At 49.4% G+C, this 27894-nt stretch overlaps 1 protein-coding gene across 5 annotated transcripts in view; it reads left to right on the top strand.

Moving 5' to 3' along the window:
- Nucleotides 1-27894, top strand: part of stxbp5l (syntaxin binding protein 5L) — an 879402-nt gene that overhangs the window by 212647 nt on the left and 638861 nt on the right. For all 5 annotated transcript variants that reach the window (XM_072513712.1, XM_072513711.1, XM_072513708.1 and 2 more), the window contains exon 4: nucleotides 21916-22016. In XM_072513712.1, the coding sequence (XP_072369813.1) occupies nucleotides 21916-22016 (101 nt within the window). The remainder of the gene's footprint in view (nucleotides 1-21915; nucleotides 22017-27894) is intronic.

Raw genomic sequence — 27894 nt, 5'->3', positions numbered from 1 at the left:
GCATGGGCTCTGTTGGGCCCGTGACTGCTGCATTTTCTGTAGGACCGTGAGGTGGTCAAGGTCGGGAACGTGGATGGCTGGAACTGTGGTCCTCAGAGTGCAATTCATGAGCATCTGCGCTGGAGACAATCCAGTGGACAGTGGGGTCGCCCTGTATGCCAGCATCGCCAGGTTAAAATCGGAGCCTGAATCTGCAGCTTTGCACAGCAGTCGCTTTACAATGTGGACCCCTTTTTCGGCCTTCCCGTTTGACTGAGGGTAGTTGGGACTGGAGATGACGTGACGGAAGTTGTAGGACTGTGCGAAGTCAGACCATTCCTGGCTGTTAAAGCAAGGACCGTTGTCGCTCATTACCGTGAGCGGTATCCCATGCCTGGCGAACGTTTCTTTGCAGGCTTTGACTACCGCCTTCGACGTGAGGTCGGACAGTTTCACTACTTCTGGGTAACTGGAGTACGTAGTCACGCCCCTTGGCGTGGAAAAGGTCTACGCCTACTTTGGACCACGGAGAGGTCACAATCTCGTGCTGCTGCAACGTTTCTTTGGGTTGAGCTGGCTGAAACTTCTGACAGGTAGGGCAGTTGAGGACTGTGTCGGCAATGTCCTGGCTGATGCGCGGCCAATAGACCGCCTCCCGAGCTCTGCATCAGCATTTCTTGACCCCAAGGTGACCCTCATGGAGTTGGCCCAGCACACTCTGAGGAATTACGATTCTGTCAAGTTTCAGAAGGATTCCCTCCACCACCGTCAGGTCGTCCTTTACGTTATAGTACTGGGGACATTGTCCCTTCTGCCAGCCGTTGCTGAGGTGCTGCAGCAGAGGATCCTTGGCTGTCTCCTCACGAATTTGGACCACCCGTTCGTCGGAGGCCGGAAGGCACACAACTGCACTTGGGCTTCAATGTGGCAGATTAAGTCACTTTGTTCATGCGGTGTGGTAATGGATCTGGACAGGGCATCTGCAATGATCAGCTCTTTACCTGGCGTGTCGACCAGTTCGAAGTCGTAGCGGCGTAGCTTTAGAAGAATACGCTGAACCGAGGTGTCATGTCGTTTAAATCCTTCTGGATTATGTGGACTAGAGGCCTGTGGTCCGTCTCTACCGTGAATTTTGGCAGGCCATACACATAGTCGTGGAACGTGACTATCCCTGTCAGGAGGCCCAGACGCTCCTTCTCATTCTGAGCGTACCGTTGCTCAGTGGGTGTCATGGCCCTGGAGGCATACGCCACTGGAGCCCAGGATGCGGAGTCATCCCACTGAAGGAGCACCGCCCCAATGCCGTCCTGGCTTGCATCAGTTGATATCTTGGTTTCCTTGGTTGGGTCGAAGAATGCTAGGACCGGGGCTGTCGTGAGTTTTGCTTTCAGCTCGCGCCATTCCTCTTCATGCGTGGGCAGCCACTGAAATTCCGTCGACTTTTTGACGCGATGGCGGAGGGCCGTGGTGTGGGATGCCATATTGGGAATGAATTTCCCAAGGAAGTTGACCATTCCAAGCAAGCGGAGGAACGCCTTTTTGTCCTCCGGGTTCTTCATGGCGTTGATCGCCGAGACCTTGTTGGCGTCTGGCCGTACGCCCTGCTGCGAGATGTGGTCACCTAGGAATTTGGTCTCCGATTGACCAAATGAGCACTTGGCCCTGTTGAGCTGAAGACCATGTTCATGGATTCTTTGGAATACCTGCTTGAGGCGAGCAATGTGTTCCTGGGGCGCTGTGGACCAGATAATGACATCGTCAACGTACATTCGCACCCAACGATGCCCTCCATCATCTGTCCCATGATGCGATGAAATACTTCGGAGGCAGATATGATGCCAAAAGGCATACGGTTGTAGCAGTAACGACCAAACGGGGTGTTGAACGTGCACAACTTGCGACTGGACGCGTCCAGCTGTATTTGCCAAAAACCCTTGGAGGTGTCGAGCTTAGCAAAGAATTTGGCATGAGCCAACTCACTGGTCAACTCTTCTCGTTTTGGTATCGGGTAATGCTCCCTCATGATGTTTCGGTTTAGATCCTTCGGGTCAATGCAAATGCGAAGCTCCCCTGACGGCTTCTTGACACAGACCATGGAGCTGACCCAGTCTGTGGGCTCTGTAACCTTTGATATGATGCCCTGGTTTTGGAGGTTCTTGCTTCTTCAAGCGATCCTTGAGGGGCGCCGGCACCCGGCGAGGTGCATGAATTACAGGGGTGGCTTTCAGCTTGAGCAGGATTTTGTATCAATATGGGAGCGTGCCCATTCCGTCGAACACGCTGTGGTACTGCGTGATGATGTCATCTATGTCGGCTGGCAAATTTCCATCGGACGGGGCCGTCGCCGGTGATGATGACATGGTGTGGACGCGTTGCACAAGGTTCAGGAGCTTGCAGGCATGAGCACCGAGCAAAGATGCTCTGTCAGGCCCGACGATTTCAAACCGCAGCGTCGCCTTGATCTCCTTATTGGATACCCCCAGTTTCCCAGTTTAGGGCAGCACGGTAGCATTGTGGATAGCACAATTGCTTCACAGCTCCAGGGTCCCAGGTTTGATTCCGGCTTGGGTCACTGTCTGTGCGGAGTCTGCACGTCCTCCCCGTGTGTGCGTGGGTTTCCTCCGGGTGCTCCGGTTTCCTCCCACAGTCCAAAGATGTGCAGGTTAGGTGGATTGGCCATGATAAAATTGCCCTTAGTGTCCAAAATTGCCCTTAGTGTTGGGTGGGGTTACTGGGTTATGGGGATAGGGTGGAGGTGTTGACCTTGGGTAGGGTGCTCTTTCCAAGAGCCTGTGCAGACTCGATGGGCCGAATGGCCTCATTCTGCACTGTAAATTCTATGATCTATGACACGAGCCACTGGCAGCTCAGCTATGGCATTGCCATTGTAGTCAAGGAGCTGGCAGGCCGGTGGAAGAATGCCTGGTTTGGCGCGGATGGTGTCGAGGTCGTATTTAGAGATGAGGTTCGCCGATGCGCTGGTGTCCAGTCTGAACCGGATGCAAGCCTTGTTCACTGTGGACAGCAGACCACTCGTTGTCGGGATCCACACTGAAGATCGAGAGGCGTTGCGTAGGTGTGGCGGAAGGCAGCGCATGTGTAATTATGATGCCCACCCAGTATGGGGACTTGAGGCACTCAGCATCAGGGTCCGTTGGGCTGTCGGGATCATAATCTGGCATGCCTTGTTGTATTGAGCGGACACTTCTGCGCCGCAGCTGGGATCGCTGGCTGCTGAGCGGTGGAGCAGATCTGCAAAGGGCTGCGTAGTGGCCAAGCTTGCCACACTGTAGACACCGGCATCCTTTTGCCGGACATTGCCGCTTTAAATGGGCGGAGCCACAATTCGGACACGTCATGACGCCGACGTCAGCGAGTTTGGTGCGCCATCGTGCTAGCGCAGTGTGGTTGGCTGACGATCGCACCTGCGCAGTCGGGTTGTCGGGCTTGTCGTCCACCCGGTCGTGGCGCACATGCGCAGGGACCCGAGAAAAGCGCGCGAAACGGCCACTCTCCTCGATGCTCAGGCCCAGCATTTGTGCAATGGCCTGCATCCGTTCCGCCTCGTGGGAGGCCAGCTTCGCAGTTTCTGCCGCCCTGATGTGGGAGTAACGATTCTTAGCATGCTCATGAACAACGCACGTCTCAATAGCGACAGAGAGAGTCAACTGTTTGACTTTCAGGAGCTGTTGCCGAAGGGAGTCGGAGTGGACCCCGAAAACGATTTGATCCCAGATCATGGAATCAGCCGTCGAGTCATAGTTACATGACTGCGCTAGGATGTGGAGATGGGTGACAAAGGACTGAAAAGGTTCATCCTTACCCTGGAGCCTCTGCTGGAAAACGTACCGTTCAAAGCTCTCGTGAAATGAAATGAAATGAAAATCGCTTATTGTCACAAGTAGGCTTCAAATTAAGTTACTGTGAAAAGCCCCTAGTCGCCATTCACCTCGATGTCGCAGTGGCTGTCAAACTTCAGCAGGACTGTTTTGAATTTTGTTTTGTCTTCGCCGTCAGCGAATGTGAGGGAGTTGTAGATGTGGATGGCATGGTCCCCTGCGGTGGAGAGAAATAGCGCAATCTTCCTGGCATCCGATGCTGCTTCGAGGTCAGAGGCCTCGATGTACCAGAGGAACCTTTGCTTGAAGAGCTTCCAATTTGCACCGAGGTGTCCGGAGATGCGGAGCTGCGGAGGAGGCTGGATGTTTTCCATGTCACCGGATAGCTGCTTGCTGGTCAATGCTGATTCACTCGAGGTAGGTCCGTCAATTATCAGTATCACTCTGTGGTACCACGATGTGTTAGGCAGGTCGGTTCTGTGTGGACTGCACTTGATGCAGCGATGCGAGAAACAGACCTCTAACACTGTAGAAGATCCAACACGGTTTTATTGAACGATAAAACTAACATACATATTTAACTGTGGGTCGACACTATACTGAACTGACTGGAGACCTTGTACTAGCCTGACCAGACTTACCAACTACCGCATGGTGTTTGCACTGTGCTAGCTCGTGGACTCTGACTGTCTCAGTGGCTGGGTCCTGAGAGAGTGGGAAACCTAGTGCCCTCTGGCTTTATAGTGGTGGTGTCCTGTCTGGTGATTGGCTGCACCGTGCCGTGTGCTCACTGGTCCTCCTGTGTGTCAATCACTGCCTGTCTGCACTTCATCATATACATGCATCGATATTATGACAGGGATGAGAAAATATCAGCCATGATTGAATGGCGGACAGACGCGATGGGCCGAGTGGCCTAATTCTGCTCCTATGTCTTATGGTCTTGAACACATGGGGGTGAATGGGATCTTTGGGGATTTTTATAAGAGACTGTATGATCCGGCGGGGGGGGGGGGGGGGGGGGGGGGGGGAGAATGGGCAGGCATTGAGCGGTTTGGGGATCTATTCATTGAGGGCAGCTTTCCGAGCTTGGAGGAGTTGGTGGAGGAGTTTGAGTTGCCCACTGGGAATAGGTTCTGGTATTTGCAGGTGAGGGATTTTGTCCCGAAACAGGTACCGTTCTTTCCTCAACTGCTGCCTCAGCAGGCTACAGGACAAGGTGGTGTCAAGAACAGGAGTAGGGGAGGGAAAAGTGTCAGAGGAGTTGATGGATTGGGAGGGAGCCCCGATATGGGTAGTGAAGCACAAGTGGGAGGAAGAGTTGAGGTAGGGATTTGGAGGCTGGGCCGTAGGAGGAGACCCTGAGGAGGGTGAATGTATCCTTGTCGTGCACTAGACTTAGCCTTATTCAGTTTCAGGTGGTCCACAGGGTGCACGTAGCGTTGGCTAGGATGAGCAAGTTTTTTGAAGAGGTAGAAGATAGGTGTGGGCAGTGCGTGGGTGGACCCGCGAATCAGGGGCTGGTTTAGCACAAGGCTAAAGAGCTGGCTTTTAAAGCAGACCCAGGCAGGCCAGCAGCATGGTTCAATTCCCGTACCAGCCTCCCTGAACAGGTGCCGGAATGTGGCGACTAGGGGCTTTTCACAGTAACTTCATTTGAAGCGTACTTGTGACAATAAGCGATTTTCATTCCATTTTCATTTCATGTCCACATGTTTTGGACGTATCCCAAGCTTGGGGGAATTCTGGCAAGGGTTTGCCGATGTTATGTAGGTGGTCCAGAAGGTGAAGGTGGTCCTGAGTCCAGAAGTGACGACCTTCGGAGTGTCAGAAGACCTGGAAGTCCAGGGGACGAGAGAGGCTGATGTTTTGGCCTTTGCCGCCCTGGTAGCCCAGCGATGGATATTATTGGAACGGAGGGACTCGGAGGGGGGGGGGGCGCGAAACCGGGGGTGCGGGTGAGTTTCTCAGGCTAGAAAAAATAAAGTTAGCCTTGAGAGGGTCTGTGGAGGGGTTTGCCCGGAGATGGCAGCCGTTCATCGACTTTTTTGTGAAAACTTAAGATGTTAGCAGTGCCGGGGGAGATAATGTGGGCAGGTAGGGGTGCTGGGATTTGGGGGAGCGGGATGGTGAGGTGTAGGTATTTAGTCGAGTTGGTTATTTGCAGCCCTGTTGGCTTGTTTTTGTTTTGTTTGATGTGTAAATATATGAATGCCTCAATAAATGTTTTTCAAAAAAACAGAAATACAGAAACTTCAGTGTTCAATTCATTTGAATGGTGAACCGTACACCGAGAAGCTGTTTTCGCTAATGGTGGAGTCGGGCATCTTCTAGGTTTCCCAGTTTAAACATACACCCCTTCTCGCTTGAAACTGCGCAGTGTTTGTGCACAATTAATGGCAAGTGCTATTATTAATCATAGCCTTGCTATTATTTTGACAGCTATTATGACCCACTATATCACTACATCGTTTGTTTATCCTCTTTATTGAAGAAAATAAGCATGTTATTGAAACAGCAATATTAGGGACAGCTAAAGAAAAAACACAGCTGCATTCGTCACATGGATTGGATCATTTAGTTTGATACCATTTTGTGCTTTACCAATAAAAAAGAAAAACTTCATCTGAAGAGTTTAAAAAGATAGCCTTTCTGTTATTTTGTAAAATTTTGAATTTGATGTAGTCTGCACATAAATGTCAGAACTCACTTCTCAAATAATTGTCCTGAAGTATGACAATTGACCTTTTTCAGTTCATCAACCCAGCAGGCGGGTGCAACAGCAGTGATTAACTCCCATCCCTTTGCAAGTATGAAATTTGGTTGCAACATGAGAATCTGGACACATGTATTGGATATATAAAAGAGTTGAGATTCTGAAATTGTAAATTTTTTAGATATAGGACATGATCTGACTGTAAAGTTTCTAAGTGTTAGCGAGCGGGAAATGCCGGTGTTCCCCGACAGCCAATCCGTCGAGGCCGTCATCGGTATCTTATGTTAATTAGGGCACTTAATGATGCTCCACGGGCTTCACACTGCAAATGACTGTCCCACTGGCTGATCTTCCGGGACTGCGCTCGGCAGTTCCCCGTTAACGAGAGGGAGCAGCACTTAAACCGATCCTGCAGAGCGAACCCCAGACAGCATGCAGCTATGCCACCGCGCAGAGTAGCTCCACAATTCGGGGATGCCGACCTGGCCAGATTGATGGACGCGTTCGAGTCCAGACCGGATACCCTGTTCCCCTGAGGAGTTCGGAGAATCAGCCCCAGAGAAGCCAGTGCTGCCGGGAAGGCAATGGCAGCGGCCGGCAGCTCGGGAAGTGTTGCCAATACCAGCCAGTGCTGCAAGAAGCTCAACAACATCTCACCAGGCTGCGCGGGTGAGTTGGCCCCCTGCCACCGGTCCTGCCTGCTACCCCCGGAGCCCTCCCCCCAACGACCCTCTGTCTGGCACCCCGCCGCCCCCCCAGCAAAATACCGTACCCATGCCCCAACTCACTCTGCTATCCACCAGCACACCCACCCATGCCCAGCAGCGCTGCACCCGCCTGTCCCCTGCCATGCCACCCCTCACCCACCATTTGGTCACCAACGTTGAAATTGGCTTGCGCTGCAGAGGCGAGTATCCACCAGCCCCCACCCAGATGACCTGCCACATGTGAGTTCTTCATGCCAGGCTGATGATCCTTCCCTGCCACTGACCACATGTCCATTCTCCCGAAGGATCTCCATCCGATGGTGCTGGTGAGCATTGCCAATGTACTGCGGCACATGTCCCAGTCGCTAGGGTACATGTCCAGTCTCAGCTGCACCTTGCTGGGGCCCTGTGGAGCATGTCCCAGTCTCAGGTGCGCATTGCTGATGCGCTCCAGAGCATGGCCTACTCACAGAGGGGCATCGCTGAGGCAATCAACACCATTGGTGCAGACATTGGGGAGCCGCCCTGACAGATGACACAGGGGCAACCGGAGCTCAATCCAGCTGCCCAACTATCCTGAGGTGACCCAAGGGCTCTGGGGCACCAATTGAGAGAAGGGAGCTCTGGAGGCTGGCCTGGAGCCTCCTTATGGGGCAAGAACGGTGATTACCAGCTCTGCTGAGTCTCTTCACCCCCCCACCCCCAGACAACGACTTATCTCGGGGTCAGCATGCGGAACAGGATGGCACGGCGAGGCATGTGCCACTGCCAAGCCAACCGGGGCCCTCCGACCCCAGCTCCCACAGAGCACAGAGGATGCCCGCTGGGGGCAACAAAGTCCACGGGACGTGGTCAGCAGCAGGCTGCCCCCACCTCTGTTAGGATTGGGAGGGGGAAGAGGGGGATGGGTGTGGGGGACGGTGGATAGGAAGGGGAAAGGGGGAGAGATGATGGACTGAGCCATGTCCTATGAGAAGCAGGTGAGAATGAGGGTCTCCTAGTCCTCACATCATGCTGGACCCTCGCCGCCTGTCCTCCAACCTCTGTTGGTCCCGTGGGTGCGCCCCAGGCTCATCCGCCAACTCTTCCTGGTGCGGCTCCTCCTTGTCCTCCTCTTCAGAGGTGGCCGCATGTTCTTCCCCCTCCACCTCCAGCATGTTGTCCCGCTGCTGCGCTCGGTTGTGGCAGGCACAGCAGACCACCACAGAGTGGGCGACCCTCCGGGGTGTTTTGCAGTGCACCTCCAGATCAGTCAAGGCATCTGAACCGCATTTTGAGCAGTCCGATGCGCCGATAATGACAGCCCAGGTGGCCAAATGGGCCTCGCTATAGTGGGTCTCCACATCGGTCTCCGGCCTCTGCACTGGAGTCATTAGTCAGGTCCCTCAAGAGCCAACTGGACATCCTGGCGTGTCCCTCGAAGATGCTGGGGATCTTCAACTGCCCCAGGATGTATCTGTCGTGCACACTCACGGGAAGTATTATGCACTGTATGTTCTATGTATGCACACATGTGCCTCACGGGAAGTATTCTGCGCTGTATGTTCTATGTATGCACACATGTGCCTGACCTTGAGGTGGTGGTCGCACACAAGTTGGGACATTCAGGGAGTGGAACCCCTCCCTGATCGGCCAGTGCGCGCAAGGCGACATGTGTGCCTGGACCTGTCGCATCTCGGCGATGGCGGAGAATCCTGCTGTCTGGTCATTTTGATGGGTTTGGTCTAGGTCAAATTTTATGTAGTCCTCTGCCCAGGCAAACAGGACATCCATGACCTCACTGATGCACTTGTGGGCTGTAGATTGTGTTATGGGTCAGGGTTTAGAAAACTGAAAAGTATATCATGGAGCTCACCTGACCTATAACTGTTTATCGATTTTGGTTACGACAAAAACAGTTTTTAAAGGGACGCTCACATGACAGTTGGGAAATGCTGCACAGGTCCCCACTCAAGCTCTGGAATGCCTCTGAGGCATAAAAGTTCAGAGCTGCGGTGACCTTGATGGGAGTGGGTATCTTCCTTCTCCATGTGGTGCCAAGTCCACAAGGGCATGGCACAGGTTCTGCACCATCCTCTTGTTGAGGCAGAGTCTCCTTTAGCACATGTTTTCCATCATCTGTTCGATGGACCAGCGACACCTGTACACCTTAGACCGTCGCCGGTCTCCCCCTCTGGGTCCTTCCCTGGATTGATGGGTGGCACGTCCTCAGGGTGTGGGGCGAGGCCAGAACATGGGCTGCCGCCTTGAGCCTCTGTTGATGTTGCTGCCACCGTCTTGTCCGGCATCTGGCCTGCCAACACAATCGAGAGGGCAGCTTCCATGGGTTCCAAGATATCATCCATAATATAATATTTGTAAGGAATTGAGAGGTTGTGAGACTGACAAACAACTTTGACTTCCACCCCGGTACCTTCAGATCCCCCAAACGTCCACTACCCTCTCATCCCCGGCTATACTTCAGGCTGCCATCCATGACACCATGCACATGCATCCCGTCTGCAGCAGTAGCCCCTGGGCACCGGACCCCAGTCCCTGTACCCCAGACCTCCACTGTAAATGTGACCTGGCTCTAGTTCCGTCCCTGGTCCACATACCCACCCTCTGGTCGTGGGGATGTCCCCAGTGCTGTGGCCCAGCTCTTGGGTGTTCGAATGTTGGCTGCTGCCTCTGTGGTGTTGATGCCTCCGAACAAGTGTCCAGGCCTCATGGTCTGCTTGGGATGCTGTGTAACAACCTCCTGCATCATGGCAGCCTACCCACAAGAATCCACTTGGGGGCTGTGATGTGTTCACATTACTAGAATTGGAAATTCCCCATTAGCACTTGCCTTCATCTGTGCAGCCAGAAACCGCCACAGTCAGAGGGTGTTAAAGTGACCATCATCATGTTACCACGGACAGGGCTCTGACACGGGGGTGTTCAGAGGAATGGGCTGGCAGCACCTGGAGCTGCCCCGTTTTGGGTATACACGATCTGGGGAGTGACTTGGTGGACCCGCGGGCGTTGAGCCCCCTCGTCCCCCTAGCCCCATTGAGGTCCAACCCCCTTGACCAAGCCTATACTCTTTCCCCCCCCCCCCCCGGGCTCCCACAGCACTGGGGTATGTGCCCTGAGCTGACTGCCCAATTTCCAAGTTGGCTGCTCGCCTCCTCCAATCCCCACAGCAGCCATTGTGCTAGCTTCACGCTTTAAATAGGTGCACTGAACGAAGTCCACATGACTGCTCGCTGGGGAGATGGTTAAATCATGGGAGGCTGTTAGATATGGGTCCTACCCGTTAATGGACGGCATGGTGGCACAGTGGTTAGCACTGCTGCATCGCAGCTCCAGGGTCCCAGGTTCAATTCCAGCCTTGGGTGACTGTCTGTACGGAATCTGCACGTTCTCCCCATGTCTGCGTGTGTTTCCTCCGGGTGCTCCGGTTTCCTACCACAGTCCAAAGATGTGCAGGTTAGGTGGATTGGCCATGCTAAATTGCCCCTTAGTGTCTAAAAGATTAGGTGGATTAGTGGGTTACGGGGATAGGGTGGAGGCGTGGGATTAAGTAGGGTGCTCTTTCCAAGGGCTGATGCAGTCTCGATGGGCTGAATGGCCTCCTCCTGCACTGTAAATTCTATGATCATGAATGGGATGGAGATTGGTGATTACTGCTTTCTTGCCACATTGCAACGGGATCCGGATGTCTCCAATGGGAGCAGACCAGTTAGATCGGAAACCGATCGGTGCCCGATGTGGTTCCCGATTTTGGCCTCTCCCACTATCTCACCGGCCCACTAATTTTTGCGCTTGGCGTGACAAGGCCAGTGAATCTCACCCATATACGTAAGTGGTTCATTGTGCAGTATAATCTTTGTTCTCTGGAAGGCTTGAGTAATGGATGGTGTCATTTGATGTGTTGGGTGCTCTGGATCCGTTGAACACATACAGGCCACCAACACTTAAAATAGTGCAACACTATTTTATTAAGTTAGAAACTGTTGAACATACTTTCACTGTGGGTTAACACGTTGTTAGATTAAACTAAAGACCTATGCCTGTCCAAACCAGTCTATGCACTCAGCACATGGTGAGGATTTGTGCTTTAAACTGTAAGCTCTGTCCTTATGGAGGCTGCATCCCGAATGAGTGGGAACTCTGGTGATTGTGATCTTTATAGTGAGTGTGCTCTAACTGGTGATTGGCTGCGGTGTTGTGTGTGTTGATTGGTCTTGCTGTGTGTCCATCAGTGTGTGTGTATCTGCACCATGATATACTGGTGTATATTATGACATAATTTAATCAAAAATTCCAGGTAACGGGGAGTTACATTATTCTGGACACAAGATGGATACTGATCTCTCTTTGAGGAGTTTAGGGGTGAAGGGAAACAACTGGGCTGTTAAGGGCCACAGCACAGCATGGCATCAGAGTAAAAACACCACAACTGAAGATCAAGTTGACATCATGACCTTCAGATTCGCTTTAAAAAAACTGAGCTGTCAGTTTCACTGACAGTTGTAGCTGTGTTGAGCAGTCTATCTTTGTTCAAGCGCAATAACAAAAACTGACCCAATAATTTAATAATTTCATAAGCTTAACAACATCTAAAGCAGATTTTCTACCTACTGTTCATATTATTAGTTATTTTTAAACAAATACATTATCTGAACATTGAAAGCGACTGGCTTTTAAAAAACAAATCAAGTTGTCAGAAATTCAGTTACTTCAGAATTCCCGTTGTTCAGAGCACCTGAAAACAAAGAACAAGAACAAAGAAAAGTACAGGACAGAAACGGGCCCTTCGGCCCTCCAAGCTTGCGCCGACCATGCTGCCAGTCTAAACTAAAATCTTCTACATTTCCGGGGTCCGTATCCCTCTATTCCCATCCTATTCATGTATTTGTAAAAACACAAAGCTCACTGTCATTATTTTTGGCGGGGGTGTTGGTGAGGGGAGAAATAATTTTAGTATCGTGATGCAAGAGCCTTTTTTGTTTTTAAAAACTCATTTATGTAACTGAGAGGTGACCTGATAGCGGTATTAAAGATCCTGAGGTGTATGGACAGAGTAAATAGTGAGAAACAGTTCCCACTAAAGATAGCATCATGAACTAGAGGGTACTGATCCAAAATTATTGGCAAAAGGAGTAAATGTGATGGGGCCGAATTTGAGCTTGCCTTAGCGGTCCGTGACGTTGCCAACGTGGGAGGAAATTCCAGGGAGAATCGTGTTAACTGATTTTCCACGACCCTCTCCGGTCACATCCCAAGTTTCATGTACACAAAGGGCAATAGTCTCATTTTAATGCATTGCATGCATTTTAATATAAATAATTAGCCACCCCACCCCATCATGCCACATGATCCCCACTCACTGAATTTTCAAACCTTGCCAACATTATGTAAACCTGCTGGTCATTGACTTCAGAAAGCAAAGTACTGTACACACTCCTGTCAGCATCAACGGGGCCAAGGTGGAGATGGTTAGCAGTTTCAAATTCCTAGGGGTACACATCTCTAAAAACCTGTCCACCCACATTGACGCTACCACCAAGAAAGCACAACAGTGCCTATACTTCCTCAGGAAACTAAGGAAATTTGGCATGTCCACATTAACTCTTACCAACTTTTACAGATGCACCATAGAAAGCATCCTATCTGGCTGTATCACAGCCTGGTATGGCAACTGCTCGGCCCAAGACCGCAAGAAACTTCAGAGAGTCGTGAACACAGCCCAGTCCATCGCATGAACCTGCCTCCCATCCACTGACTCCACCTACACCTCCCGCTGCCTGGGGAAAGCAGGCAGCATAATCAAAGAGCCCCCCCACCCGGCTTACTCACTCTTTCAACTTCTTCCATCGGGCAGGAGATAGAAAAGTCTGAGAACACGCACAAACAGACTCAAAAACAGCTTCTTCCCCGCTCTTACCAGACTCCTAAATGACCCTCTTACGGACTGGCCTCATTAACACTATGAAATGAAATGAAAATCGCTTATTGTCACAAGTAGGCTTCAAATGAAGTTACTGTGAAAAGCCCCTAGTCGCCACATTCCAGCGCCTGTTCGGGGAGACTGGTACGGGAATTGAACCGTGCTGCTGGCCTTGGTCTGCTTTAAAAGTCAGCGATTTAACCCAGTGTGCTAAACCAGCCCCTGCTTCACACGATGCAGGTGTTATGTAGTTATATTGTGTACCTTGTGTTGCCCTATTATGGATTTTCTTTTCTTTTATTTTATTTTCATGTAACTAATGATCTATTGAACTGCTCGCAATAAACAAAATCCAACTCCAAATCCGAAAAACCTGTTGTAAGCGCCATGTCAGCAAGATTTAGTTGAGAGGATTCCCCCTGGGGATGCAAAGGTAAGTATAGCCCCTGAGGGACAGATAACTTCCCCCTGGCACAGGGTGGCACTGCCAGGTTGGCACTGCCAGGGAGTGCCGGTGTGGGCCCTCTGGGCAGCCCCATGGCATAGAAAGCATCCGATGTGTGTTGGGGGGGCTTATGCTTGTGAGGGGGGAAGAATGTCCTCGAGACTTTGGTGGTGGGGGTGAATGGTCGCCCCGATGCCTCAAGGGGGGGGCAGTGAGAGGGGGTAATCCGATGCATGCAATGGGCTGGGAGTGAGTGGGTGTTGCCCTATGCCTGTGAAGGAGTGTGGCGTGGGGTGGGGGCATAGAGCCTCATCGCCTCTGCGGTGGTGGGGTGGGGGGCCTACGATGCTGATGAAGGTGCTTTTACTGTGTACATGGTAGGGAAACTGGGGACCATTCAGTTTGTGTGCTGATCGAGGCGCACTTTAAAGATGGCGGCCCAATCTCTGTGGAGCCAACTTGCGAGCCCTATCGGTCCCGCCCCACCAAATTGATGCTGTAAACCTCAGCAAATGCCTTTTTTTTCTCAGAGACGCTCAAGACCTGGAGTAAAAACTGGCATGTGCATCTGGAGAGCTACACCCCGGTTTTCAGTTAAGAAGATATTGTAAGATTCTGCTGATGTGAGGAAGATTGCTTGTAAATAACATTTTTGCAAATGAGCAATGTGATCTCACAAAGCAGAATAAATCTTAAGAATGTTCTTGTTTCCTTGCTCGGTACTGTTCCTTATTGTCTTTCGAGGGAAAAAAGACATATGGGCGGAATCTTGTTGTGGCATCTGGGGTCTTCATCTGCTGACTGGAGAGCGATGAAACCCCTGCGGTGCCTCTTTTCAGGAAGGCCTGCCGAACCACATGTCAAACAGGCAGTGGCGAGGCCACCAGCAGGCCTTTCCCTGGAATTAATGCCTCTGGTGAGGAAGTCCCACCTAGTGAGAGCTGGTGGCCAATCAGAAGCCAGCCGTTCTTGTGCTCACCAGCGCTACTATGGGAGCTATGACTGCTGTCATAAAGACATCCCCCCCCCCCCCCTTCCCGGATTGTGGAGGACCCAGCCTAATATGGGAGGAGGTGTTGGGAGTCACAGAGAGAAGTAGGCAGGGGAGGTTAGAAGCAAGAGCCATGGGCTGGCTCTCAGTGGCCCTCGAGCCCCTGCCTGCAAGCTCACCAACAGCAGGACAGAAGATTCCACCCAATATCATGTCTCTCCTGATCTCAAGACTCCTAAATGTTTTGCAGCGAATGAAATACTTCAGAAGTGCAGTCACTGCTGTTATGTAAGCAATTAATTTCCATAAACAGCAACGTGCTAATGACCACTGTTTACAATGTTGATTGAGGGATAAATATGGGCCAGGATACTGAGGGGAGATCTCTATTCTTTGAAATAGTACTGAGACCATTTACCACATGGGAGGACCAGTTGGGCCTTGGTTTAATGTTTCCTTGGGCCTTGGTTTAATGTTGTCAACTTGTCAGACTACACCCTTCAACCAGACAAAATCGAAGTCCTCAGCAGAGGGCTCAATTTCTGCACCACCACCAAAATGGACCCCATCAGTCTCGCGGCAGACACGGAGGAATTCATCAGGCGAATGAGGCTCCGGGAATTCTTCCACAGACCCCAAGAGGCCAACAGCGAACCCAAGCAGACTACCAATGAACCGGAACAGCAGACCGAGAGATCTGCGGTGCGGCAACCGAAGAGGAAAGAGTCGAATTGGACCCCTCCGGAAGGCCGCTGCCCTAGACTCGACATGTATGCTCAAGCCGTCAGGAGTCGTGTCAATGCCAGATTCATCAGTCGCATTCACAAGACAGCCCCGAACGTCACCCAAGCACAACGCAATGCCATCCGTGCTCTCAAGACCAACCGCAGCATCGTCATCAAACCAGCAGACAAAGGGGGGGCCACTGTCGTACTGAACAGAACGGACTACTGCAAACAAGTATACCGACAACTGAACAACCAAGAACACTACAGACGGTTACCCGCAGATCCGACCAAGGAACACATCCGCCAACTAAACAGACTGATCAAGACCTTGGATCCAGATCTTCAGAGCACCCTACGTGCTCTCATCCCACGTACTCCCCGCATTGGAGATCTCTACTGCCTCCCGAAAATACATAAGGCCAACACACCAGGCCGCCCTATCGTTTCAGGCAATGGGACCCTGTGTAAGAACCTCTCTGGCTACATCGAGGGCATCTTGAAACCCATCGTACAAGGTACACCCAGCTTCTGTCGCGACACGACGGACTTCCTACAGAAACTCAGCACCCATGGACAAATTGAACCAGGAACATTCCTCGTCACAATGGACGTCTCGGCACTCTACACCAGCATCCCCCATGACGACGGCATTGCTGCAACAGCCTCAGTACTCAACACCGACAACTGCCAATCTCCAGACGCAATTCTGCAACTCATCCGCTTCATTTTGGATCACAACGTCTTCACCTTCGACAACAAGTTCTTCATCCAGACGCACGGAACAGCCATGGGGACCAAATTCGCACCCCAATACGCCAACATCTTCATGCACAAGTTTGAACAGGACCTACTTACCGCACAGGACCTTCAACCGACGTTATACACCAGATACATCAATGACATTTTTTTCCTTTGGACCCACGGCGAAGAATCACTGAAACGACTACACGATGACATTAATAAGTTCCATCCAACCATCAGACTCACCATGGACTACTCTCCCAAATCGGTCGCATTCTTGGACACACTCGTCTCCATCAAGGACGGTCACCTCAGCACTTCGCTTTACCGCAAACCCACAGATAACCTCATGATGCTCCACTTCTCCAGCATCCACCCTAAACACATTAAAGAAGCCATCCCCTATGGACAAGCGCTCCGTATACACAGGATCTGCTCAGACGAGGAGGAGTGTAACAGACATCTACAGACGTTGAAAGATGCCCTCATACGAACAGGATATGGCACTCGACTCATCGAGCGACAGTTCCAACGCGCCACAGCGAAAAACCGCACCGACCTCCTCAGAAGACAAACATGGGACACAACCGACAGAATACCCTTCGTCGTCCAGTACTTCCCCGGAGCGGAGAAACCACGTCATCTTCTTCACAGCCTTCAACACGTCATTGATGACGATGAACATCTTGCCAAGGTCATCCCCACACCCCCACTACTTGCCTTCAAACAACCGCGCAACCTCAAACGAACCATTGTTTGCAGCAAACGACCCAGTCTTCAGAACAGTGACCACGACACCACACAACCCTGTCATGGCAATCTCTGCAAGACGTGCCAGATCATCGACATGGATACCACTATTACACGTGAGAACACCACCCACCAGGTACGCGGTACATACTCGTGCGACTCGGCCAACGTTGTCTACCTCATACGCTGCAGGAAAGGATGTCCCGAAGCGTGGTACATTGGCGAGGCCATGCAGACGCTGCGACAACGAATGAACGGACATCGCGCAACAATCACCAGGCAGGAATGTTCCCTTCCAGTCGGGGAACACTTCAGCAGTCAAGGGCATTCAGCCTCTGATCATCCCCCACCATCTGGCCTGCTAAATCCTACCAACTGTCCTGGCTTGATACAATTCACACCTCTTTAACCTGGGGTTACCCCATCTCTGGATCTGTAAGGATTTAATCACCTGCTAATGGTCGCATTCCTAGCATTGTTTGGCATCTTTGAATTTGTCTATATATGTGTTTCTGGAACAGACCTCTTCATTCACCTGAGGAAGGAGCAGCGCTCGGAAAGCTAGTGACATCGAAACAAACCTGTTGGACTTTAACCTGGTTTTTTAAGACTTCGTACTGTGCTCACCCCAGTCCAACGCCGGCATCTCCACATAATGTTTCCTTGTCTACCTTTTCATCAAAATGATGTCGAAGTATAAACCACCCAGTATAAATTTATTATTTTTGCTGTATCACATGTGTGATGTTCTTTGCTTTGTGGATGAGGATGGCTTTGAAGTGCAGTGTCTCTCAACATCAAGCTATGTTTTGAACAAAGTTAATTTATTGACACATTAAATTGTTAACCCTTCATTTACCATACAATACACATATTGTCACAATGTCGGCACCCCACTTCAGAGAGTTATATAGACTGAAAGAAGGCTATTTGCCTCTGTGCCGGTGACAGCTATTTGAAAGAGTTATACCATTAATCCCATTCCCTGTTATTTCAACATAGCCCTGCAAATGTTTTTCCTTAAAATATTTATCCAGTTCCCTTTTTAAACTTACTATTGAATGTGAACTCCAGATTTTGGTATCCCAAAAAACTATCCGGTGGGGGCGGGGGGGATCTCTTGGGCTTTCCACTGTCTGCAAATTCTCACAGCGATTTGACATCAGGGTCTTGACGAAAAGAGATTTCTTCCAATTAAATAATGGGAAGACTGAAACTATTATCTTTTATTTTTTCTGCAAATTCTGTTCCCTAGTTACCAATTCCATCCCTCACTCTGAGGTTGAACCAAGATGTACTTCTGACCACATACCGACATCATTCAGAATATTTTCACCTACGTGATCTGGCACGTCATTGCCATTCTACCTCTACTTCAGCTCATCTGCTGCTGAAACCCTCATCCATGTCTTTGTTATCTTTAGACTTCATTATTCCAACACATCCAGTCTCTTGCACTCTCTCCTCAATCAACTTGAAGTTATTCCAAACTCTGCTGCTCGTGTCCAAACTCGGACAAAGCCCTCTTTGCTTATCACCTCTGCCCATATTGGCTCCTGGTTAACATAGAACATAGAACATTACAGCGCAGTACAGGCCATTCGGCCCTCGATGTTGCGCCGACCTGTGAAACCACTCTAAAGCCCATCTACACTCTTCCCTTATTGTCCATATGTCTATCCAATGACCATTTGAATGTCCTTAGTGTTGGTGAGTCCACTACTGTTGCAGGCAGAGCATTCCACACCCTTACTACTCTCTGAGTAAAGAACCTACCTCTGGCATCTGTCTTATATCTATCTCCCCTCAATTTAAAGCTATGTCCCCTCGTGGTAGACATCACCATCCGAGGAAAAAGGCTCTCACTGTCCACCCTATCCAATCCTCTGATCATCTTGTATGCCTCAATTAAGTCATCTCTTAACCTTCTCTCTAACAAAAACAGCCTCAAGTCCCTCAGCCTTTCCTCATAAGATCTTCCCTCCATACCAGGCAACATCCTGGTAAATCTCCTCTGCACCCTCTCCAATGCTTCCACATCCTTCCTATAATGCGGCGACCAGAATTGCACGCAATACTCCAAATGCGGCCGCACCAGAGTGTTGTATAGCTGCAACATGACCTCATGGCTCCTAAACTCAATCCCTCTACCAATAAAAGCTAACACACCGTACGCCTTCTTAACAACCCTCTCAACCTGGGTGGCAACTTTCAGGGATCTATGTACATGGACACCGAGATCTCTCTGCTCATCCACACTGCCAAGAATCTTACCATTAGCCCAGTACTCAGTCTTCCTGTTATTCTTTCCAAAATGAATCACCTCACACTTTTCTGCATTAAACTCCATTTGCCACCTCTCAGCCCAGCGCTGCAGCTTATCTATGTCCCTCTGTAACTTGTAACATCCTTCCGCACTGTCCACAACTCCACCGACTTTAGTGTCACCTGGAAATTTACTCACCCATCCTTCTACGCCCTCCTCCAGGTCATTTATAAAAATGACAAACAGCAGTGGCCCCAAAACAGATCCATGTGTACACCACTAGTAACTGGACTCAAGTCTGAACATTTCCCATCAACCACCACCCTTTGTCTTCTTCCAGCTAGCCAATTTCTGATCCAAACTGCTAAATCACCCTGAATCCCATGCCTCCGTATTTTCTGCAGTAGCCTACCATGTGGAACCTTATCAAACGCTTTACTGAAATCCATATACACCACATCAACTGCTTTACCCTCATCCACCTGTTTGGTCACCTTCTCAAAGAACTCGATAAGGTTTGTGAGGCACGACCTACCCTTCACAAAACCGTGTTGAATATCTCTAATCAAATTATTCCTTTCCAGATGATTATACATCCTATCTCTTATAAACCTTTCCAAGATTTTTCCCACAACAGAAGTAAGGCTCACTGGTCTATAGTTACCGGGGTTATCTCTACTACAGGTTATACTAGATCTACTACAGGTTATACTAGATCTGATAATGTGCAATCAGATAGGATTAGTTAAAGACCTCATATTGAATGCACCTCCAGGTAGTAATAATTATAAGCAGCTAAGGAAAGATTGAAGTTACAAAAGAAAGATGAACCAAAGAACGAAAAGAGAAACGCAAACAAACTAGGATCGTTTCAGATATTTACATCTACCTGCTTCCCCCTCCTTCTGTGGTTGTGGACTCAATTTGGTCAGTCTGCCTCAGTTGCCCTCCCCAATGTTGGCCACAGCATGAATTGCCCAGTCTTTTGCTGCTCCCTGTTTTTTTTGCTTGCCTTCGGGGCCCCGTTCTCTGCGGCTATGTCCCTTGTGTCCCGTTGTCATTTTCCGAACTTTGGCTCCCCCTCCTCCCTTCACTTCCACTCCCCCCCCCCCCCCCACTTCCTTTATGCTCCCTGTCTCTTCTGTACCTCCCCCCCCCCCCCCCCCCCCTTTGTTCTACTGATTTCTGGCTACGAACAGGTCTTGGAACAAGTTGGTGAATGACTTCCACGTTCTGTGGAAGCCCTCTTCCGACCCACGGATGGAAAATTTTATCTTCTCCAGTTGGAGAAATTCCGACAAGTCAGGCAGCCAATCTGCAGTCTTGGAGGAGGTGCTGCCGATCGCAAGCCGAGCAGAATCCTTCACTGGGCGATTAGGGAGGCAAAGGCTAGGGTGTCGGCCCCCCTCCCCATGATTTCTGATAGATCTGAGACCCCCAAAGACTGCGAGATTTGGGCTTGGCTCCACCCTCACCCCCACAACCTTGGACATTGCCTCAAAGAAGGTTGTCCAGAATCCGACAAGTCTGGGTGTGGTTGGCCGGGCCTCCATGGCACCATTTGCATTTGTCCTCCACTTCCGGGAAGAACCTGTTCATTCGAGTTCTTGTTAGGTGCGATCTGTGCACCACCTTTAACTGCATCAGGCTCAGCCCTGCACACGTGGAGGTGGAAGTCGGCCTGTGTAGTGCTTCGATCCAGATCCTCCACTTCTGTGCCCAGTTCCTCCTTCTATTTTTCCCTGGGGGCATCGTAGCTCTTCCAACAGTCGCCCATACAGATCCTGGTTAGGCATTGTCATGATTTTAAAATTCTCATCTTCGTTTTCAAATCCATCCACAGCCTTGCCATTTCCTCCCTCTCTAATCGCCTACAGCCACACAACCCTGCAATATATCCGCATTTCTGTTCTCTTCAGCAGCTTCAATTTAAGTGCTCCTCCATTGGTGACTGTGCCTTCACAGCCCGAGGCTCTGGAATTCCCTCCATAAATCTCTCTGCCTTTCTTCCACTTTTTCCTCTTAAGATTATTCTTAAAACGCACCTTTTTCATCAAGTCTTATGTTCATCTGCCAAAATATCTCTTAATATGATCTGGTGTCAAATTTTGCATTATATCGTACCTATGAAGTTCTGCGGAAGGATTTATTACTTTATAAACACAAGATAAACGCAAGTTGTTGAATCTGTTCCCACCACCCTTTCAGGCAGTGCACTCCAGATCATGCTTGCTGTGTAAACCTTATGTCAAACCTTGTTCTTTTGTCCTGTGGTTACTGATCTTTATGCCACTGGAAATAGTTTCTCTGTATTTACTCTATCCTTAATGGGCGGCACGGTGGTACAGTGGCGAGCATTGCTGCCTCACAGCTCCAGGAACCGCAGTTCAATTCTGGCCTCAGGTGACTGTCTGTGGAGTTTGCACTTTCTCCCTGTGTCGACGTGGGTTTCTTCTGGATGCTCCAGTTTCCTCCCACAGTCCAAAGATGTGCAGGTTCGGTGGATTGGCCATGCTAAATTGCCCCTAAGTGTCCAAAAGGTTAGGTGGGGTTACTGGATTATCGGGATAGGGTGGAGGCATGGGCTCAAGTAGGCTGCTCTTTCCAAGGGTCGGTGCAGACTCGATGGGCCCAATGGCCTCCTTCTGCACTGTAGGGATTCTATGATTCTATGATTTTATCCTCTATCAAATATTTTGTTCACCTCTTCTGTTTTTAGAACAAACCCAGCTTCTCCAATCAATGCAATTGAAGTAATTTCAGTGGACCATATTATCCTGCAGAGAGTAAGAATAATTTGATAATTCATGAAATTTATTTTTCCATATCTCTGCAGGGAGCTTTAGTAAGTGCTTGTGCAGATGACACACTTCATTTATGGAATCTTCGACAAAAGCGTCCAGCAATCCTTCATTCACTCAAATTCAATCGAGAACGGTAAGAGGTCATTCATGTTGCTATTTTTCTGAAGTGGTGTGACAAGAAAATTTTAATGTAGTATCTGATATACAAACATACATTGGCTCATGATTTGTGGGTTATTGAAATGATTATATTCATCTGCCCATATTCAGAGGCTTTCTGTCATAAAATCAGATTAATGCATACGTAACTTCCTTCCCATACCAAGGCTAACTCTCATTTATTTCTCTGTTGCCAGCAGTCTGGCTTCTCCATAATGCTATTCCTACATTTAAAGTTTTAACTTGTGACATCCTATTTTTCCTTTTCCATTTTGTTGCAATTTGCTATTTATTTATCTCCTGAGCTTTCCCTCTCGGGATGAATCGGAGCAGTCCTTCACCACATTTCTCAAGTGACTATTCTTCATGTGAGCCTAGGCAGTAAGTATTGATGGGTGATATAGTTGAATCCTGTCATGCAAACCTATAAACTTTGCAGTGGAGTCCTTGGTTAATTATCAGGGGTTTGGTTCCCACTCTGCACAGTTTATGGATACGAACAGCTGTTGGATTGTCACATTGCCGCTCTTTCTGAGAACAACTAATTCAAGAATAACAGTATTACATGGTATATTTGCTCAGAAGGGAATAATTTTGTTTTGTTTTTAACAAAAGTCTCTATACATCATTTAAAATTTTTTTTTAGAGTACCCAATTATTTTTTTCTCCAATTAAGGGGCAATTTAGCGGGACCAGTCCACCTAACCTGCGCATCTTTGGGTTGTGGGGGTGAAACCCACGCAGACATGGGGAGAATGTGTAAGCTCCACACAGACAGTGACCCAGGGCCGGGATTCGAACCCGGGTCCTCAGCACCACAGTCCCAGTGCTAACCACTGTGCCACATGCCACCCTCTGTACATCATTTTGACTGTGTTGTTCTTCGCCCAGTAAACAGTCTCATTGTTTTCGTTCAGTTATGGTAGAGCTGTGACTGTGGCCAGGCCCCTAAATCGACACAAGGCAGCATTGCTTAAGAAGGAGGGAAACAATCTTCTACGATTGGAGTGAGTGCAGATTAACTCAGTGCCAGCCCCATCTAACCTTAAGAACACTGCTGTTCTGTTCTTTTTTATTCTGCTTTAACTTAAAAGTTCAGGACAGGTATTTGAGCAAGTGCAGCACCAGCAGATGCTGCTTTGAAGGCAAAACACAGAACTAGTAGCTTGCCGTCATGGACACAACTGGTTGGTTCATTCAGACTCATTCCTCTTTGCTTTTACAGAGCACCTAAATATGTGGAGCTGGATTCTCTGTTTCAGGGACTATGTCCCCATGCCGTCGTGAAAACTGTGGTCTTTTACGCCAGAAAAACTGATGTCAAAAGGCCACAGATTCACACCTTGCAGGGGTTAGCAGGCAGCTGTCGTGGAACTCGTAGCTCCAGCAGTCACTACGGCCCCCCGCACTTCCGGGTCAGAGGCCGCGCATGTGCATGGCGGCGGCCTCCAGCGACCAATCCGGACCGCCTGCTCAAAAATACCCCAGCCCCAAATGAGGCCCCCCCTGCCCTCTGATCGGCCCCCCCCCCCCCCCACTGTGGCGGCCGCGGACTGAGTCCGCAGCCGCCTCGCGAGTATCCTGAACGGCAGGACCATGAGTGGTCCCCTCCGTCGGGAATTCAGCCGGTCTGGGGCGGAGAATAGCAGGGCGGGCCTCTGGCAATGGCCTCCGGTGGTGGATAATCGGGGCTGCGTGTTCCCCGAGTACGTCACTTTTCGGGGGGCGGAGAATCGCTGAACCAGCGCCAGTCCCGATTTTATGTGGGAAACTGGATTCTCCGACCCATCGCTGAACGCGATTTCGGAGTCGGGGTACAGAGAATCCAGCCCATGATATGTGTTAGGGGATACCTGTCATAGTGTTGTGAACCTTGCAAATAAAAAAACATCTTGCTGCTCTGTTACTACTCTGTCATGTTCCCAGAGTAACAGATATCCTTCAGGGCCAGAAACGCAACTAATGCAGTGGTTCCTAACCAGAGGCAGACTGGCGTACTGTGAAGGTTAACCAAGTGTGCCCGGAAATAAGTTTCAAAATTACTAATGCATGTATCTTTTTATTAAATCACCTTTGTGTTCAGCTCTGAGGGCAGCATCTCCAAGTTCTGATGAACCCATGGACTCCTGCGTCTGTGCCAACCAAGAACAGGTGGAACATGCATGGTTTGGATTCTTTATATTTTCTAGGCATCCTGTGCTTGAGCCTGACGAACGTAAAGAATCCAAACTACATGTGCATCTGTTCGAGGCCAACACATGAGCAAGGGGCCCGAGGTTCATCAGAACTAGGAGATGTTTACCTCCGAATTGAAGACCCCTGCATAAGGAGTGAAACTTCAAAGAGGGTGCGAAAATCCAGGGACAGGTGAGGATGATGGGGAGAGGCCCCAAAAATGTGAGAGAGGACAAGATGAAGTACAAAAACAAACTTCCAAGTATGGAAAGAAGGTAGTGTTATGGGCCAGGGTTTAGAGAACCCCAAAGTGTATCATGGAGTTCACCTGACCCACAACTTTTAATAGATTTTGGTATGGGGAGCACAGAGCCCACTCTACAGGTGTGGTACAGCAGAAATGGAAAAGTATTTTTCAAAGCAAAACAATGTTTATTCTATGAACTCAAGTTAACCTTTTTAAAACATACAATGAACATCTTAGCAACCATCAATTCAAATACAACCCCAAAGAATACAACACTAAGTAATCCTTAATAACTTCCCAAACAACATCCAGAAGACTGAAGAAACACCTTTTAACAGAAGCACATTAGGTTTACATTCATTACTGAGAACATTTATAATTCTGAATTCACCAAATGACCAAGAAATAGTCTTTTGATGGCAGAGAGAACAGCAGCGCACCTGCTTGGTCTGGCTTCAACTCCAACTCTGAAAACGAAACTAAAACACACCCTGCAGCAAACTGCCTAAAACGAAAGTAAAAATCTGACAGACAGCCCAGCTCCACCCACACTCTGACATCACTGATAAACACCCATTTCTTAAAAGTACATTTCTTAAACACCATTTCTTAAAGGTACTCTAGAAAAAGGGCTGAAGGAGCAGGCCTTAAATGAAGGTTTAGTAGTCAAAGAGACTAATAGTAATCTTTATTGGTGTCACACGCAGTCTTACATTAACACTGCAATGAAGTTACTGTGAAAAACCCCTAGTCGCCACACTCCACGCCTGTTCGGGTACACAGAGGGAGAATTCAGAATGTCCAAACTACCTAACAGCACGTCTTTTGAGACTTGTAGGAGGAAACTGAAGCACCCAGAGGAAACCCACGCAGAATGGGAGAACATGCAGACTTCGCACAGACAGTGACCCAAGCCGGGAATCGAACCTGGGACCCTGGTGCTATGAAGTAACAGTGCTAATTACTGTGCTACCGTACCGCCCAGTACCGGTAGGGCAGTGGGGCAGCTGCGGAGGGCAAGGGGGGTGCAATCTGAGTATGGGTGAAGGAGAGTCATATGGGAAGAGACGGGCACTGGAGGAGCCATTTATGTTAAGGGAGGTGATGGAGTGTATTGGTAGGATGTAGTCGGGGAAGGCACCGGAGCCGAATGGCTTTCCGTCGGAATTTTATGAGGATTTTGCGACGGAGTTGACCCCCACTTTTTGGGTATGTTTAGTGAGGCGGTGGAAAAGGGGGAGCTGCCGGCTATGTTGGCACAGGTGTCGATCTCGTTGATCCCGATAAAGTGGAAGGACCCACTGAAATGTGGCTCCTACAGGCCCATTTCATTGTTAAATACGGATATGAAAGTCCTGGTGAAGGTGTTGGCATGTAGGTTGGAGGGATGTGTGCTGGAGGTGGTTTCAGAGAACCAAACGGGTTTTGTGAAGGGAGCCCTCTAGTAATATTCGGAGGTTGTTGAATGTAATTGTGACTTGGCTAGGGGGGCGAGGGCCAGATGTGATAGTGTCCATGGATGTGGAGAAGACATTTGATCAGGGAGAGTGGACATACTTGTTGAGTTTCTGTGAAGGTTTGGGTTTGGGCCGAGGTTTATGGCATAGATTCGATTGTTGTATACGTCACTCATTGCTAGTCGGTAAATGAATGAGATTGGTTCGGGGTATTTTTGGTTGCCAAGGGGGACGAGGTAAGGATGTCCGCTGTCGCTCTTGCTATTCGCATTGGCAATTGAGCCATTGCCGATGGCACTTCAGGCGTCGGCTGAGCGGCGAGGGATTGTGAGGGGAGGTAGGGAACATCGGGTATCACTGTATACAGATGATCTGTTGCTGTTTGTGTCAGATCCGCTGGAGAGTATGGGCAGAATTATGGGTTTGTTGGAGAGATTGGGGCCTTCTCAGGTTATAAATTGAACGTCAGGAAAAGTGAGGTGTTTCCAGTAAACGCGGCAGGGTGGGGGGCAAACCTGGGGGCGCTACCATTCAAGGTGGCAAGGGAGCTGTTTCGGTGTCCGGAGATTAAGGTAACGCATGAGTGGGCCACAATGCATAGGTGGAACTAGACGGAGTTAGTGGAAGAGGTCAAGGGGGATCTTAAAAGGTGAGATGTGCTGCACTTGACATTGGCGGGGATGGTGCAGATGGTGAGGATGAATGTGCTGCCAAAGTTTCTGTTTGTTTTTCAATCCCTCCCGATTTTCCACCCTAAAGCCTTTTTACAGAAGGTTGAGGCGCTGATCTCGGAATTTGTGTGGGCAGGGAAGGTACTGGGGGTGAAGAGGGCTCTGCTACAAAGGCAGAGACAGGGAGGGAAATAGGATGGGGACTCTGGTGTGAGGTGATGAGGTGAGTGAACTCAACCTTCTCCGGTGCCAGAATGAGCTTGGTTCAATTTAAAGTGCACAGGGTCCACATGACATGGACTCAGATGAGAGGGTTCTTTCCAGGGGGGTAACAGATGGATGCGAGTTGTGTGGGTGGCAGCCAGCGAATCATGTGCACATGTTTTGGGGATGCGAGAAGTTGGAGAGCTACTGGGGGGGCGGTGTTTGGGACCCTATCAAGGAGTGTGGGGGCTGAGATGAGGCCAGACCCCATAGTGGCGAACTTTGGGGTTTCGGAGGTGCCAGAGCTGATGGTGGGGAAGGGGGCTGATAATGTAGCTTTCACCTCTTTGATTTCTCGGCGATGGATCATTTTGAATTGGAGATTACATACCCCACCGGGGGTTGCGGCTTGACTGGGGGACCAGTACGAGTTTCTACGGTTGGAGCAGATTAAATTTGCCTTAAGGGGTTCAGAATAGGGTTTGAAGTGTGATGGAGGTCGTTCATGATGATATTTGAGGAGCTGTTTGTAGCAGTGGGGACGGGAGGGAAGGGATTAAAAGGGGGAAAATGCGCAAACTGATAAATTTGCTTTGTTGGGATGTTGTTTTATTGTTATTGTTTATGTTTGGAATGAAATATATTTTCAAAAAGAAATTGTGAAGGGTTTGATAGGATAGACATAGAGATAATTTCACTTCTGGGGAAGATTGAAACTTTGGGTTATAAATGTATGTAGGATGAAATTTTATCTGTGGCAATCCATTCACAATGCTGGAACAGGAAGTAGACACCACTTCTGTTCTCTTCCTTTTTGCGGGTTCCACGCAATTACAATTAAAATTTAAAGCGTTGGTGACATGCATGGGTCACATGTGCTATTACTCACGGGAGAAGCTATTCAGTGGTGAAACCCACTGTCAGCTGAAAGTAAGTATTCAGCAAATATGGACAGGCTATAAAAGAGACTCCTGGACAAACTGGGAGACTGCATCAGAGCCACAAGTTTCCTGCCCAAATGTATTTCCATTAACATAAGACTTGTTGGGAGCACTAAGTTGGCATTGGAATTTGTCAAATGTAAATTTCACTTACAAA

The sequence above is a fragment of the Scyliorhinus torazame genome, chromosome 8 (genome assembly GCF_047496885.1).
Source record: "Scyliorhinus torazame isolate Kashiwa2021f chromosome 8, sScyTor2.1, whole genome shotgun sequence".
In the NCBI taxonomy this organism is placed as follows: Eukaryota; Metazoa; Chordata; class Chondrichthyes; order Carcharhiniformes; family Scyliorhinidae; genus Scyliorhinus; species Scyliorhinus torazame.
Note: the sequence above shows the minus strand (reverse complement) of the source record. Positions and strands in the feature narration are given on the sequence as shown.